General features: G+C 39.7%; 1 protein-coding gene across 1 annotated transcript; it reads left to right on the top strand.

The window, feature by feature from the left end:
• Positions 1-388: 388 nt before the first annotated feature.
• Positions 389-7,981, top strand: LOC140341682 (serine protease inhibitor A6-like). Its single transcript, XM_072427535.1, has 5 exons — positions 389-453; positions 3,091-3,689; positions 4,293-4,563; positions 6,270-6,417; positions 7,696-7,981. Exons 2-5 carry the CDS (start codon positions 3,113-3,115, stop codon positions 7,885-7,887), a joined length of 1,188 nt encoding a protein of 395 aa, XP_072283636.1. The 5' UTR covers positions 389-453; positions 3,091-3,112; the 3' UTR covers positions 7,888-7,981.
• Positions 7,982-15,404: the final 7,423 nt, after the last annotated feature.

Below are 15,404 nucleotides of genomic sequence, written 5' to 3' on the forward strand. Positions count from 1 at the left end.
AATCCAAAACTGCTCCAATCACACCTATATGTAAATCATTGCGCTAAGATCCCTGCTGGGACTTTTTTCTTTATTTATGCTCTTCTCTCCGGATAATACATTTCTTCTTCCTTAGAACATGAGAACCTTAAAATTTAATGACTCAGACTTATTATTTCATTGCAACACAAAGAACAAAAAGATACAGAAACTGTTTATCAAATACAATCATCATCATTTTATTGCTTGGACAATGACTAATAAACTACAAATAGTATATGCAAATGAAAAAGCTTGCATCATTTATTCCAATGTTGTGCAAATGGTATTTTTGTCACCTAGAACATTTCTGCTGTATAATAAAGCATTGGGGCGGTGTATTCCCAGACACTTCCAATGTATATAAAAAGGATTCCTTTGTGCACTCAGTTTGCAGACGATCTGTCTTTGAGGAAGCTCATCAAATTGGAATAGGTAAGAGGTGGCTATGGTCTAATGCAATTTTTCTTCATCACTGAATATTGCTAATATGAGGTATGAGTGGGATAATAATGTGTGTAAATGGTGTTTGGTAAATCCTTGCACATTTCCATCCCTAAATCTATACCTGGCAAAACTTGTTTTCTTTTCATTTTGTCTGAAAAGTACTGAAAACCCTAAAATATTATAGATGTTTTGAAACGAGAGAACCTTATAATTAATATATATATATGTTATATATAAAATCGTTTATTATTTAAAAATAAACTATTGTGTGTGTGTGTATATTGCAGCTGCAACTTTTTAATATGTGTGCAACTGGTTTTCAAATCTATTTCTGTATCTGTAATCTTTTCTGTAAAGTAAATACAATAAAATTTATTTTAGTGCACACAATACAATTCAATTTTTTCCAATTCAAAGTTGGTAAGTGATTCTGTAACTACATTTACAGCCTAATTTATTTATTCAATTTTAGAGTTACCATTAAAAATAATTTTTTTTTATTTAATGATTCTTCCCATATGTATGGTGGTAGCCAATATATGTTACCGGTTTACATATGAAATGCAACCTATGTATGTGGGAGTGCTCACGTTTGTTGGGGATTTTTTTGTTTTTATTATTTTTACATTAAAATTAATTTGAACTGCTTCAGCTGGTTTACTTTATTTTTTACAATCACAAGGTTTTGGCAAGCAGGTTGTTAATTCTCATAGTGTCCCCAGCTTTCTGCACAACATTTTACTTACTTTACTTTAAACACACAAGGGCTTCAAGGGGAAATCACATTGCACAGTGCATTAGCAAATATTAATGTTTTTGCCAGACAACAGAAAGTAACGAAATTAGGAGATGTACATGCTGAGCTTGCCCCTTTAACCCACACATTGTGCAAATAATAATTCAGCCTTCACATTTCAAAATCTCATGAGTTCTGAGGCTCCAGAAAATCGTCCTGAACTCAGACATGAAGGTTTCTTGCAGAAGGCCCATTGGGTTACAATGGTAGGGAGTGGAGCCTATGTAGGATCAGAATAAACTTGGTCACTTGGTTTTGCCACCAAAGTTCTTTTTTTTTCATTAGCATTTTTTTTGCAGATGTTCAAACTCCTTAATTTTGCAAATTGAGCTAAAAAATGCTTGGTAAAAAATCTACAATTTGCTCATCAGCCAGTCAGCCAAATGATTTTATTTTGCTTTTTTTAAATTTTCCTGAGCAGTTGTGTGAATCTTGAAGTTTTCAAACATTGTATTATACAATCATCATTAACCCCTATATGAGGCGTTTCACAGGTACAGCAAGAAGAACAGAAGAACTTTCAATGGGAACTTTTATCACAGCTATAAATATTGTAGTGACTTGTTAGATTCAATATAATACATGATCACCAGTGAAATACATTAGTTATCTGTTTGTACTTACATAACACCATGCTTGTTCTCTATATCCATCAAATCTTGTTTAGAATATGTTCACACATAGAAGGTACTCAGGCACTTGTCCTCATTTACACACTTACATTTTCACAAGAATTACTTGGAATTTCACAGGAGATCACCTCTGATGTTGGGAAAATATTATCCTGATTTTCCTCACTCACATGACTTCATATCTACAAATTCTTTTATAATAAGTAATATAAAGAATTATTATAAACTTCTTTTTGACACTTTTTAACACAATAATTTATTTTCACAATATTTAGTATGCATTCCTTTTACTGATTATATATATCTTACTCAATCTCATATCATTGCATGCACATCCCTTCTCATCTATGTTATCCTATAACAATCACTATGGTGCTTAAATATGCATATTGTCTGGTTCTTTAGGGGGTCCTCACATGGACCCCCGGAAATTAGACAGTACATCCTGAATAATTGAAGGTTTAATATTGCAACAGAGAAAATCAAATTTAAGCATAAAAATTCTGACTAAAACAAGGAAATACATCAATCTTTATAGCAATACAAATTTATACCCTCAAGGGAAGGCCTATGTTGTCATTTATATGTCATCAAGCCAAAGGATCCAATAACATACCTTGGAAGTCCATGTAAGTACAATAGTCTGCAAACAGTTAATGGAGTGGTAGTGTCCCCCGCTCTCCCTTACCTACTAGATTGTAAGCTCTTCGGGGCAGGGTCCTCTCCTCCTGTGTCACTGTCTGTATCTGTCTGTCATTTGCTACCCCTATTTAATGTACAGCGCTGCGTACTATATTGGCGCTATATAAATCCTGTTTATTATTATTATTATTAATAATAATAATAATAATAATTGCTGGACAGTGGGAAGAATGTCACCCTTACAGATAGCCAAGAAGATCATTGGGGTCACTTATACTGACCTGAGAGGTGCAAACTGCTCATTGCTCCAGGAACCCCCAGCAACCTCTGGAGGAACTCTAGCTGAGAAGATAGATATAGATAATCTTAAGAATCGTGTGAAAAAACTGCTAATGTATAAAAATAATAGATTAATATTAATGGATTATTAATGAGAATTTAATATGATCCCATGTTGTAAAATAATGCCCTGCAGAACATTCCCTAGTAAAACGTCAGGGTGATCAGTTGTTGAAAGCAAAGTCTAAACTTACACTTACTTACTGTTTTTTGCAGGTGGCCACTATACTGGAAAGACATGAAGTTACTTATCATTTTGGTTGTGCTCATCCCAATCATAACTGTTTCTGATTCCCAAGAAGCCCTAGAAGAAACAGTAAAGGGAAATAATGAATTTGCTATAAAGTTTTTCAAGCATGTCACCTCTGTGTCTTCTCAAGGAAAGGCTAAAAATATTGTTGCTTCACCCATAAGTCTTTCTTCTATTTTGTCCATGTTGACATTGGGGGCTCAATCAACAACCAAAGAGGAAATCTGGAAAGCTTTAAGCCTGGACAATAATGAGGAAACCGAGGTCCACCAGGCTTTCTCCAGTCTTCTCCAGGAGTTAAATAAACCCAGGAGCAGCCTCCAGCTCAACATTGACAACGCCATCTTTGTAGAAAAAACAATTACCTTGCTGAAGAGATTTGAAGATGATGTGCAGCGCTACTACTATGCGGATGTTAGGAAGACTGATTTCAATAACTCAGAAGAGGCTACGAAAGAAATTAATGAATATGTGAAAAATAAGACTGAAGGCAAAATTGAGGAAATCATTGACAAAGTTTCTGAAGATGCTAAGATGGTCCTACTCAATAGTGTTCTGTTTAGGGGTAAGACAAGAAGAGCTAAAGCAGAATATTATGTATCAGCTAATATCAATGTTGTTAACACTGCCCAGTTCTCCTCCGTTGAACTACAGGACATCTCCCCTTTATTTGATGGTGATATGGAGGTTGTTCAGCTCACCCAAGAAGTTATAAACTCTCTAGATCTCTGGTAGATCAATATATTTTTATTCTCTTCTCCCAGCCTTTATGAAAGGACAAGACATGGGAAATTTTGTATATGTTATAGAGATGTGCCAACATTTTTTTTCCCAGTCAAGCACTTCATAATCTTATTATTTCATGAGTTGTTATCCATCAATCAGGGATTTCATTGTTTTAGATATGAAATGTATACTTGTTTTATCCTTTTAGGAGAATGGCAGAATCCATATTATATTCAGAATCTTTAGGTCATATAGAACAAGAGCTGGAAAGTTCTTTCTTGACAGCAACACAACAGTAAATGTTCCAATGATGTATCAAAAATAATTTAAATGCAAGTGGTGGGGCTGAGGATGTTTAAACAGGTCAAACTGAGTTTATTCATCCATTAACTGATGATCTCCTTTGATTTGTGCATAATGTGTACATGTTTTATTCTTTTAGGAGAATGGGTGAATCCCTTTCATCCAAATAAAACAAAAGTTGGGAAATTCTTTCTTGATAGCAACACAACAGTAGATGTTCAAATGATGAATCGCATAGGTCAGTACAACACTTACCATGACACGCAACTTCCATGCACGGTGGTTGAGCTTCCATACAAAGATAATGCATCCATGATTATTGCCGTCGCTGAGCCGGGCAAGATCCATGAGGTAGAGCAGGGATTGTGCAACGAGACCATACAACGATGGAAGACATCATTCACGTCAAGGTAAGAAATAAAATCTAATGGCAAAATGTACACAAACTTTAGCACACATATTTATTTAGAAGGAAATCCTTTTCATGTACTAAATTTGATGCATCTTTACTTTACCTTGTGTAAGTGTGTGCTTTGGGGTCAAGGTGTGTGGGGATATTGCCCCTGATTTAGTAAAGCTCTCCAAGTCTGGTGTAACACCTTGGAATGGATTTCTTAAAAAATGTTTGTTACGTGTATGTTACATTTGTCATTGTACTTGTTTGTTTAATTTCTAATTGTTTGTTACATTTGTCAATGTAGTTGACAAATGTTTTCATTACTGGACCTGATCCGTTTCAGGTTTGCTCGATCATCCAGATTTTCCCATGACAGTTTATTTTCTGCAGTCTTGAGGATCTTTAAAGCAGGCTCATTACAATGTGCGTTTTGTTGAAATGTTTCATGGTCGTACGGCTGTGCTGTTGAAATTGGTGAACTAACTCTTAGGGGGTGTTTTTGACCATTGCTATATTCCTAACCCCTGTACAGTTGTATAGGAACCGAGACTTACTCCATGAAGACCTTCCTAATGACCACTGTCCGGCCAATCTGCCAGCAAAGGAAGTCTACTACTATTCTAATGTAGAGCCAGGAAGAGGGATCCAATGGTAGCTCTGTCAGCTTTGTGTACAACATGATGGTCTGTGGAGCTCCTGATGTAGTGTAGGACACCAATGCAATTGGGGATTTAAAAGGCGGCACTGATGTCATGAGGGTTCTGATGTAAAGAGGGGGTATAGAACAGGGCACTCTGATATGATATGAAAGAGCTTGTTCTAAATGACTTGAGCCTTTTCAAAAATAGCTCTGGATTCTATAAACCTGTAGTTAGAAGACCTTCAGTAGTAGAGACTAGTTTGGCATTGAAGGGTCACAATGCCACATAGAACCAAAGGTCTTTAGCTACACCACTGCTACTGAGCTCAAACAATATTTGTTACATATTCTTATCTGCTATACTTTGTTCTCTGGGCTGTATGTTTCTTTACTTCCCGACCCTGCACTCTGTACATTACATACTCCTGTCTGGCAAGGCACTCTATGATTGACACTCAAGTCATCCACTCCATACAGTACACAATCCCCTGCAATGTGTTACTTTTACACACATTTTAGTAGTTTTGTTTGTCCAAGTGGTGCTACATATCGGTACAGAATCATTTGCAATAATAATTTCCCCCTCACTTTAAGGCAAAAATTGTCTACAGCCGAAATGCAAATGTCCAGTTAGTCACTAGGACGAGAATAGATAAACTAAATGGGCTACTTTATTGTGGGTTCTTCAACTTTCAGGTGTTGGAAAATTGGTAATCTTATCCCCAGAGTAAAGGAGGTTGCTCGGCCTTGAATATTTTGTCATGCAAATATCTACCTGATTAGATATAAACCGAATAGCTCGATCGGTTAAGCACCTATACTGCATCATTCTCATTAATGTAATTTCTGTACAGCAGTGTTTCATAGTGAAGTTATTAAAAAATCTGTAATTAGACTTAAATGTCCAAAGAAAATGAAATTACTACCTTAAGGCAGGTGATTTATGACTCAACAAAGCCTTTAGCAAGTCAACAGCTACTATATCGGTGAATGTATTTATACTTTTTTTTGTGATGATTGTTGTGTTTGTTGGTATTGGTTGGCCCATATAATTTTCATTGTTCTTTTTTCCTTCACAGTAACATTAAACTTGTCGTACCCAAATTATCAATCAGTTCAACCCTAAACCTGAGAGAAGTTTTACCTGAACTTGGCATCAATGAAGCTTTCACCTATTCTGCCAACTTTTCCGGTATCACTCGTGACATTCCCCTTAAAGTGGGACAAGTAAGAGTCAATCTTTTCCTCTTTTAAGAATTGCGTTTATATTTTGCCTATAAATGTGGTGTCACCTCTATCTGTCTTCCCAAGAAAGCCGCTAAATAATTATCATGTCAACTAACCCAAAAAGTACAAAAGTTGTACTATTTTAAATGAAAAAAAAATAAACCTAATACATAAACTTTTTTTGTCTTTAGAGTAGGGAGTTGTTTTTATCCTGGTCATCACAGCAAAATTATCTATAAGGCAACCTAAACAGGTAGACAGGTGAATGGCTGGGGGAAGTTCTGCAGTAAATTTTAAGGATAGCTTTGATTGTCAAACAAGTGCACCTGTCTGTCAATTCACAAGTGAGGATGTACTGTACAGACAATTTAAATGGGGTAAGGGATGGGGGTAAAACTGCTACCTTGCCCAGGGTCTTTTTTGCCCTAATACACATGGCAATTGTATTACTATATTGATCCATACCAGTGGTAGCCAACAGTAAGCCCTTGTTCAGAACTGACTTGGAGGCTTTTGGCTGAGAAGGGTTTGGAGCCCTCGTGCAGTGGCACACTTTCCACCTGATCCCTACAAAGGAGATACCCAGGGGTGTAGTCGTAAAAAAATAGGAGGGAGCACAGTACTAGCCATGGCACTAAAACAACTCGTGTCTGTGGCAGATCGATGTTGCCCATTCCCGAAAAAAGTGAGGCATCCATGTCCACACGTGCCCGCCCCACTACACCCTGGACATACCCTTTTTCTATGTACAGATGTAAATACAGATGTACATTAAAGAGTAAAATCTGGAACTAGGGAGTACCAACAGCCTTTTTTTAGTCTTGGCACTGAAGTCTTCCAAACCACAGGAAACCATCAAGGGATACAACCTATCAGTGCCCATTTATAACCTAAAGATTGCCCCCCAATAACGGCTTTTGTATTTTAAATGGCATCCAAATCCTAAAACAAAACTTTTTTTATAATCCTGACACATCAACAGCTGCAAAGAGTACCAGCTTGTTATGAATTACATTTTCCAGTTTATCAGCAAGTGTAAAGTTTTCATTTATATGGATATATATTTTAGTATTGGGACAGATCACAGTAGGCAATAGTACAGGGAATGGACTAAATGCAACGGACTGCTAATGGAACTTTAAAATGACATAATTGTTTCTTGATGCTTTCTGTGCTGACCTCTCTTGACTCCTTAATTCCGATAACCTATAGACCTATATCTGAGCAGGTTGTACTTCTTGAGAATTTACTGATGCAAAGATATTTTCTTCTTTTTAGGCAGTGCACAAAGCTGTACTAAAAGTAGATGAAAAGGGGACCGAGGCTGCAGCCGTCACCGCAGTGGAGATGGTTCCTGTAATGATATACCCATCTATACAAGTTGACACCCCATTTGTTTTAATCATTTCTGAGCATCATCAGAACAGCATTCTTTTCATGGCAACTGTCATGGATCCTACAGAGCAATAAACCGCAATGTTGTTATACTCATGTGTGATACCAGTGTAACTTGCCGGTGCATAAATAAAAGCTCCTACACTCTCCTTATAGTTTGTCAAATTTTCAGATGATATTTTGGGGAAGTAACAAAAACAGAAAAATTAGGAAAATACCTGCATGAAAAAATAGACTAAGCTCAGACTAACAGCTGGAAATGCATAGCAGAGCGGTTCCTTTTTTCCACATTCTATTTTAACTTATGATTTAATCATTGAATTAAAATTGTTTGCAAAAGTCTTTTTAAGTGTTTGCAAGAAGTGCTGATTCCATTATCTAATACCTTGTCTCGAGGCACCAGGGGCAGCCAACTACCCATGGAAGCTGTATGTGGCATCCTAAATGTCTCTGCAAGCATTTGCAAGTGGCTGAAAAATCCTAAAAACCGCTTGCAGGAATTCCTAATCTAAACTTACCCATAGTTTATCAGTATGGACCACAGAAAAGCCCAGGAAAAAGGGAGCAGGAATACAAATGATCAAACTCATTTGCCATAAAGAAACATAAAAAATATGTTCATTAAAAATGAGTCCATTATTACTAATATTATTATTTTTTTTTTTAAGCATCAACATATTTCCCAGTTTTTGTATATTTAATAGGGCCCCAGCTACAAACATTGACCCAGGAGGAAAGGACCCCATCCAATACAGCTATCAATCTAACCATAATCACATATCTACTCCAATATTCCTGTATGTAATATTCCCTATTTAATGTACAGCGATGCATAATATGTTGGCACTATATAAATCCTGTTTATTAATAATAGTAATAATAATAATAATAATAATAATAATAATAATAATAATAAATACATCTGCCAATGTCTATTACTCAGTAAGTACTCACCTCAAAGGTAAGCCACTATACGTTCACCATATAGACGGATATCCCACTTATAAATCTGCATGTTCTTGTACTGGCATGTAGTTATGTCTGAACAGTTATCAAAAAGAGTATCTGTATCAGCAAAATCACTCTGTATCTACTGCACTAATACATTGTGGCAATATAGACCATTTAGCATGTGCAGGTTTTATACTAAAAATATAATTCAGTGACAGATATACTCACTACTCTGTTAGAGAAATACTTAAAATGTGTTGCGATCCTGGCCCTAGGGCACTGGAGTCAGACGCCATTGGTAAAGAAACTTTGTGTAATTTTGAATTGTGCATCCTCTACCACTAATTCTTTCTCCACACTATCCATATGTATTATACTGTCTAGAGTATTTTATGAAATAAATAATAAAACAATATTATAGGTCAGCTTGAGGCTCAAAAAATTCCTCCTCTTTCTACATTGAAGCATAAATTAAGTGTAAAGTGTGAATCATGGGGTGAAGTTGGTTGGATGGCGCTGGGCATCTCAGAAGCATAGCAGATTAGAATCCTAGCAGAGTAGAAGGTGAATCTGCAGGGTTCAGGGTCAGAAATGAAGAGAATAATGAAGTATATGGCCTATAGAAGTTAAAATTAAAGCAGGGAGCTGGCTAAAGACCTTGCAGTAGTGAGCTTCCTGGGTTTTATTGCCTCTAGTGACATTGTCCAGGGATGGCTTTTGGGCAATTGCTTAGGGCCACAACCTTCTCCAGGGCCCTGATAGACTGAATGGCAGGGGTGCAGGGATCTGAAATGCTAGACATGTAGAGACCCCACTTTATTGCCCAGAACCACATTTTGCCTAAAACCATCCCTGATATCATCTAGCTGGGGTAATGTAAGGAACTTACCCGCCCTGCGAGCCCGCGGTGTCCCTGGGGTTCCCAGCCACAGAGGGAGACGCCGCAGTAGCAGGCAGCATAACCAAGGCTGCTCCTCTGCTCACAGCTTGTCTGTCTCTGCAGGCGGAGGGATCCGTCCTGGCCAAACTACTGTTCAGCTAGGCTGCAGCCCTTGCATCCCTTTAGATGTGGTTAATGATGTTCATGCTCTCAGCACTCCTTTGCAACAAGTGCAAAGTAGTGCACGTCCTAGGGGTGCTGTAGGAAGAGGTGCGCGTGTCACTATGCGTCCCTTTTGTACCCCCCGAGGGCGTGGCACTCGGCTGCCTCGCCTGGGGGCAGGACATAGTTAGTTTGAATTCCCTGAGGCCAATCAGCCGCAGGGGATTTACCCAGTCTCCTATCAGACGGTGCCAGGTGGCGCAAGGTCATTGGTCATCCTGGCCATTTAAGGAGAGTCTGTCCATTACACCATTGCCCTGCTGTGCTGTGCCGTTTTGAATAAACCTGATTCAAGGATATCTGGAGTTGGTTGTGGTTTGTGTGCCCAGGCGCATTACAGGTAATATTGTTTTGTTAGAATAACACACACTATCAGGATGCTGACCTCCTGGCCTCCATCTAAACTGGTCCTGATAATTGGTACAACACATTATTATACTTTTAGTACAATGTCAACGAGCGGGCACACCAACAAAGGCCAACAAAAATAGAAGCATGGTCAGTGGGAATGGTCTGCCCCCCCAGAAACCATATGCGGGATTGTAGGATAAGGCACATGGTATTCCCTGTAATCGTGTCTTTATTCCTGCTTTCTGTGCTCTACCTGAGTTGTCTGGGGATCCTTTGTCAGCCGTGCAGTTTGCTTCTCCTATATACTGTCTGTTGTACATCTGAGGAGGCTCCCCAGACAACGTGAAAAGGTTTCACGTCTCCTATTAAACATGACCGGCTTGCTCTCGTCCAGCCCTTACTTGTCTGGGGTCTGGGTCATATAATGGAAAGCTCTGCCCACTGATTGGAATTGGGGAGTTGGGAAGATGGAGCTGTTGGCTTTAAGGTACATCAGTGGGGGTTTGAAGGGGTGCACAGAGTTTGTGTAAGTTGTAAATGTTGGTCCATGCCCCATCAGAGAGAAGTGCGGGTGGGGGGGAAGGGTTGCAGATAAGAAATAATATAGTCAAAGGGAGAAACATTAGTTGGGTGTAACAGTAAAGAGGGGTAGGATTTTGTCAGAAAAAAAGGTCCTTGGAGCTTAGAAAAAGATATGTGATAAATAATTGCTTATCTAACAGGAAAAAACAAAAGTGTAAAAGAATATAAAATATGAAATGATACAAATAGAAAAGTACTGAAATATGTAAAAAGAATTATTACAGAGAATACCAAGGCAAAACCAAAGGTGATCACGGTAGTAGTACAAATCTAATGCAACACAAACCGATATGACCAGGTTGACTAAGGATGAATAATTGTAGGAAAGCAAATTGAACTTTATGTGTAGTCAGACTAGTGTACATGCCAACTCATCCAGAACTGAGAACTAAAGGGCATGGAGAAGGAAGAAAGTAGGTGAGCGGGGTGTGGAACCATTACTCCAGGGTTGGAAGGTGTAAGCACTTGACCATTGCAAGCTAAGGGGGTGTATAGTTTAGGCGAAGTAGCTATAACACTCCACAGATGTGGAAAATTGAAACCAGTAAAACCATGTACAGGTAGTCACCGAGTTAAGGATATCCGACATAAGAATGACTCCTAGATATAAACGAGGCTTCCTGCTCGTTAGTGTGCAGGACAGAGGCTTGATTGGGAGAGGAAGGGGCAGATGGCATGACTTGTAAAAAAAAAAGCCTTTTGCTGTTCTGCAACCTCTTTAATGTCCAACTCCTTAATGACCAGGACAAACTAAGCAGTTGTTTCTTTTGCATATCAAAGCACAGCTTGCTCCAGAAGTTAATTAATGTCTAGGCTCCAAAGTTTTTTTTTTTGCTACGTTTCTGATTAGCTCACACTGAGGATTTTATACAGAAACTGACACCACACTGCCTATTAATATGTTGAGACAAAAATCAGTTCTAATCGTATTTATTAAAAAAATGTACCTGTTCCGACATGCATACAAATTCAACCTAAGAACAGACCTACAGTCCCTATCTCGAATGTAATCCGGAGACTACCTATATTAACAACTTTCCCACTAGTCCCCTGAATTGAGAAAGTAAGGTCCTCCATGTGGTGGATTTCCTTGACCCATTGCAGCACCAGGTGCACGGTGGGAAATTCGGGTTTTTGTCAATAAATAGCTATACAGAATACGTCCGCTACCATAAGGTGTCTAATCACAGAGTTTTTTTTACATTTTCAGAGGGAAAGAGGTGTGGACCAAAAGTTTGGTAAATGTGAGCATACCCAAAAGATGTGCAGTTTGGATCCGACCTCTGTATGACATCTCCAACATCTAAAAATACACAAAGTGGAAAATTGGGGTTTTGCTGCAAGTTCAAAATTGTATTAAGTGAATTATATTAAACATCATATAAGACACGCTTAAATATAAATTATATGTGGTTTGCTAGGTCAAGGCCCGGTAGGTTAAAATGGGGTATTAGACTTACACACTAGACAGAGGTATCCTTGAATAAATTAGAAGTGTAGCAGTGTAACTTCTAATTCATTCAGGGATACCACTGTCTAGTGTGGGGTAGGCAAGTATAATAAGAATGAATTTATTAGAGGATAGATAGACCTCATCTCTGCTATACAATCTTCAATATCTGTCTGACATGTTCGAAAGAATATGCTGTGATTTCTCGGGAGTGCGATACCATCTTGATAGCACTTTGTTGCAGGTTTCCTGGAATCTGCTACTAAAGAATGCTTTGTGTGTCCAATATAACGGGGGCCTCCAACCCCTGGTCTGCGGCCCACTAGAGGGCTGCGGCCTCTGTCAGGTGGGCCGCAAGAGCATGAAGTCTGCTGCTGCTGGCCAGTGCACCCCCCAGTGGGGTCAGAAGAACGACCCTGTTTGGGGAGGCGCACCGGCCAGCTCTGCGGACCATGACCCCTGTACCGATCGCAGGCTCTCTGGACACAACGCGCCAACTCTCCCATCAGAGGCAGGTTCTGGCATTATGATGCCACTCAGGGTTAAGATTCTTCTCCTTTGAGTGACACAGGATATGTACGGTCTGGAGTCCATAGATTCAGTGGTCCGTGAGCTGCAAAAGGTTGGGGACCACTGCAATATAGTTCTTTTGTTGAATATGTTCTTTTTGTTCTGTGGACTGTGTAAGGCCTAGATCAGATTCCCATGACAGGAGATAATTAGGTGTGTAGTCCGGTGGAAGAGGCCTATTGGAGCCCATTCACAGCTGATAGAGCGTGCCAGATCCCACCCACACACATTTGTTCAAAAGTTGTCAACAGTTTGCAAAAGGCTGCAGCTGGATGGAAAGTTTGCACGAAATGTGAAAGTTGACCTCCGAAAGTCTAAGCCATAATCACCAGAGCTGTTGCTCAACTCCAACCTTCCCACCCACCTGTCTAGTTACATGCTCTGCAGATATCCAATGACAGTAGTTACAGGAACACTCTGTCCTCCAATCCAGGGGAGAAGGACGGATTGCCCAAGATGGGGAAAAGGGGTGATGGGGAGAGTGAAAGATGCAATCTATGAAAGTTCAGTACCCCTATTTCCCACGTGTAGTTTATCGTAGGGTGAGATTTAAATTCTGGAATGGACGCGGATGGTAACCAAGGCACAAAATGTAGGGGTGTTGAGGAAAAGGTTTGTTCTAACGTAACCCACTGTTTAGACCATGGGTTGCGGCACCAGTCTAGTATGGATGTCATAGTGTCATAAGTAATAGTGGAAAAAATTTGGCACCCTTGGTCCCCAGCTGAATTGGATCTCGTGAGTAGGGTTCTGCAAATGGGGGGGGGGGGGGATGGTTGTGCCAAATAAATCTGAAGAGTCTAGAAGCAAGAGTTCTGAAAAGGAGCCTGGGACCTTTATTGAAAGGGTTTAAAAGATATATAGGAACCGCGGAAGAATTTTGGTTTTATTAATGCTAATACACCTCATCCCCGAGAATGATACTTTATCCTATTTCTCTAAGTCTGTGATTAGCATGGAAAGTAGCAGAAGAAAGTTTTTGGTGTATACCTCAGAGTGGTCTCCACGTATTGCAGTGCCGAGATTTGTAATTGAGTGGAGTTCCCAATGAAAAACAAAGGAACATTTCAAATGGGAACCGATGGTAGCCTGCAGTGATACATCTAGCGCTGCTGATTTGGCATAATTTTTCTTAAAGTTTGAAAAAAAACATATTTACCTAGGGCTTTCATAATGTTTGGCAAGGAGACTGTGGGGTTGCTTATAGCGAACAATAAATGATCCACATAACCAGTGACTCTCCAAATCGTGTGTCCCATTTCTAGACCTTCGATAGTTTGAGGCACGAATAGTGCGAAGCAAAGGTTCCAGCATCAGAATAAAAACAGGACAGAGGGCACCCTTGTCTTGTGCCATTGGAGATGTACAGAGGGGTCAAATGTAACCCTTTTACTCGAACTGTGGCAGTAGGATGGGAGTAGATAGCACAAATCCAGGATAGCATGTGTGGTCCGAGGCCAATGTGTGTCATAGTGTCATCCATGAAAAGCCAATCGACCCGGTCAAATGCCTTTTCAGCGTCCGTGGACAATAACATGAGTGGGACGTGTGTGGTTGTGGCATGGTGTATCCAGTTTAATACCCTGGTCATATTTTCCCTGGCCTCTCTACCTGGCATAAATCCCACTTGGTCAAAGCGGATAAGGTTGTGCATGATCTAGATGCCAGAATGTTGGTGAAAAGTTTTAGATCCTGGTTGAGGAGGGAAATGGGGTGGTAGCTCACACACAATGAGGGGTCTTTGCCTTCTTTGGGAATTACTGTTATTGTAGCCCAGAGAGAGTCTAGGGAGAACCCACTCCCCTCTGTAATATTGTGGAAGCTGTCCAGGATATCCTGGAAGGTCTTATAGTACGAGAGTGGTAGGCCATCTGGTCCTGGGGTTTTACCCATAGGAGTGTCTCATATGGCTGATCGAAGCTCTTCAGTGGCGATGGGTGCCTCTAATAAATCCCTCTTGGATATGGAGAGGGAGGGCAGCCGCAAATTTGAAAGGAAGTCTTAGATAGCCCTAAGCCTTTGCACAATTCTGTTGGGGGAGTGAGGGCTTGAGATGTTTGCATATTTTCTCATAAAACTTTCGGAAGCACTTTATCTTTTTAAAGGCTATATGTAACGCGCCTTGGCACTCAGATCACAACCAACTCCGGGGTATACATTCAACAAACTTTATTCCAAAATGTTCAAAACAAGTGGTACCAACCTGGGTGACTATGTGTAACCATGGAATAAGGTTCTAGGCATAAACCTAAAAGTAACAGCATCAACTATAATATTCAAAAAGCATCATAACAAATACCAGTTCCTGAGAGACAGAAGCAGATCGTGTTTCTTTGGGACTCAGCTATGGCTTATGGTGGATCCTGCAAAGAGCACTGCATTGGACCGCGAGGAGGTCTCTTTCTTGCCTGTTGCCGTCCAGATGCTGCTGGAGGGGTCAAAAGCATGGGCAGCGTAGGCCATTCTGGGACGTATATTTGTGGAAGTTCAGAGATGCCCAGGAAGGTCGCCAAATCACCCAATTTATTTCCTCTGTGTGCATACAAATGGAAAGGAAAGCCCCATCGGTACTTGATTTTATTGTCC

Source organism: Pyxicephalus adspersus, chromosome 12 (genome assembly GCF_032062135.1).
Source record: "Pyxicephalus adspersus chromosome 12, UCB_Pads_2.0, whole genome shotgun sequence".
In the NCBI taxonomy this organism is placed as follows: Eukaryota; Metazoa; Chordata; class Amphibia; order Anura; family Pyxicephalidae; genus Pyxicephalus; species Pyxicephalus adspersus.

What these genes read in the sequence shown, in the direction of transcription:
- LOC140341682 (XM_072427535.1), top strand. Translation starts at nt 3,113, where the DNA reads ATGAAGTTACTTATCATTTTGGTTGTGCTCATCCCAATCATAACTGTT. An exon ending in CAATAGTGTTCTGTTTAGGG is followed by an intron (nt 3,690 to 4,292) that starts GTAAGACAAGAA and finishes TTATTCTTTTAG; the next exon opens with GAGAATGGGTGAATCCCTTT. An exon ending in TTCCCCTTAAAGTGGGACAA is followed by an intron (nt 6,418 to 7,695) that starts GTAAGAGTCAAT and finishes TCTTCTTTTTAG; the next exon opens with GCAGTGCACAAAGCTGTACT.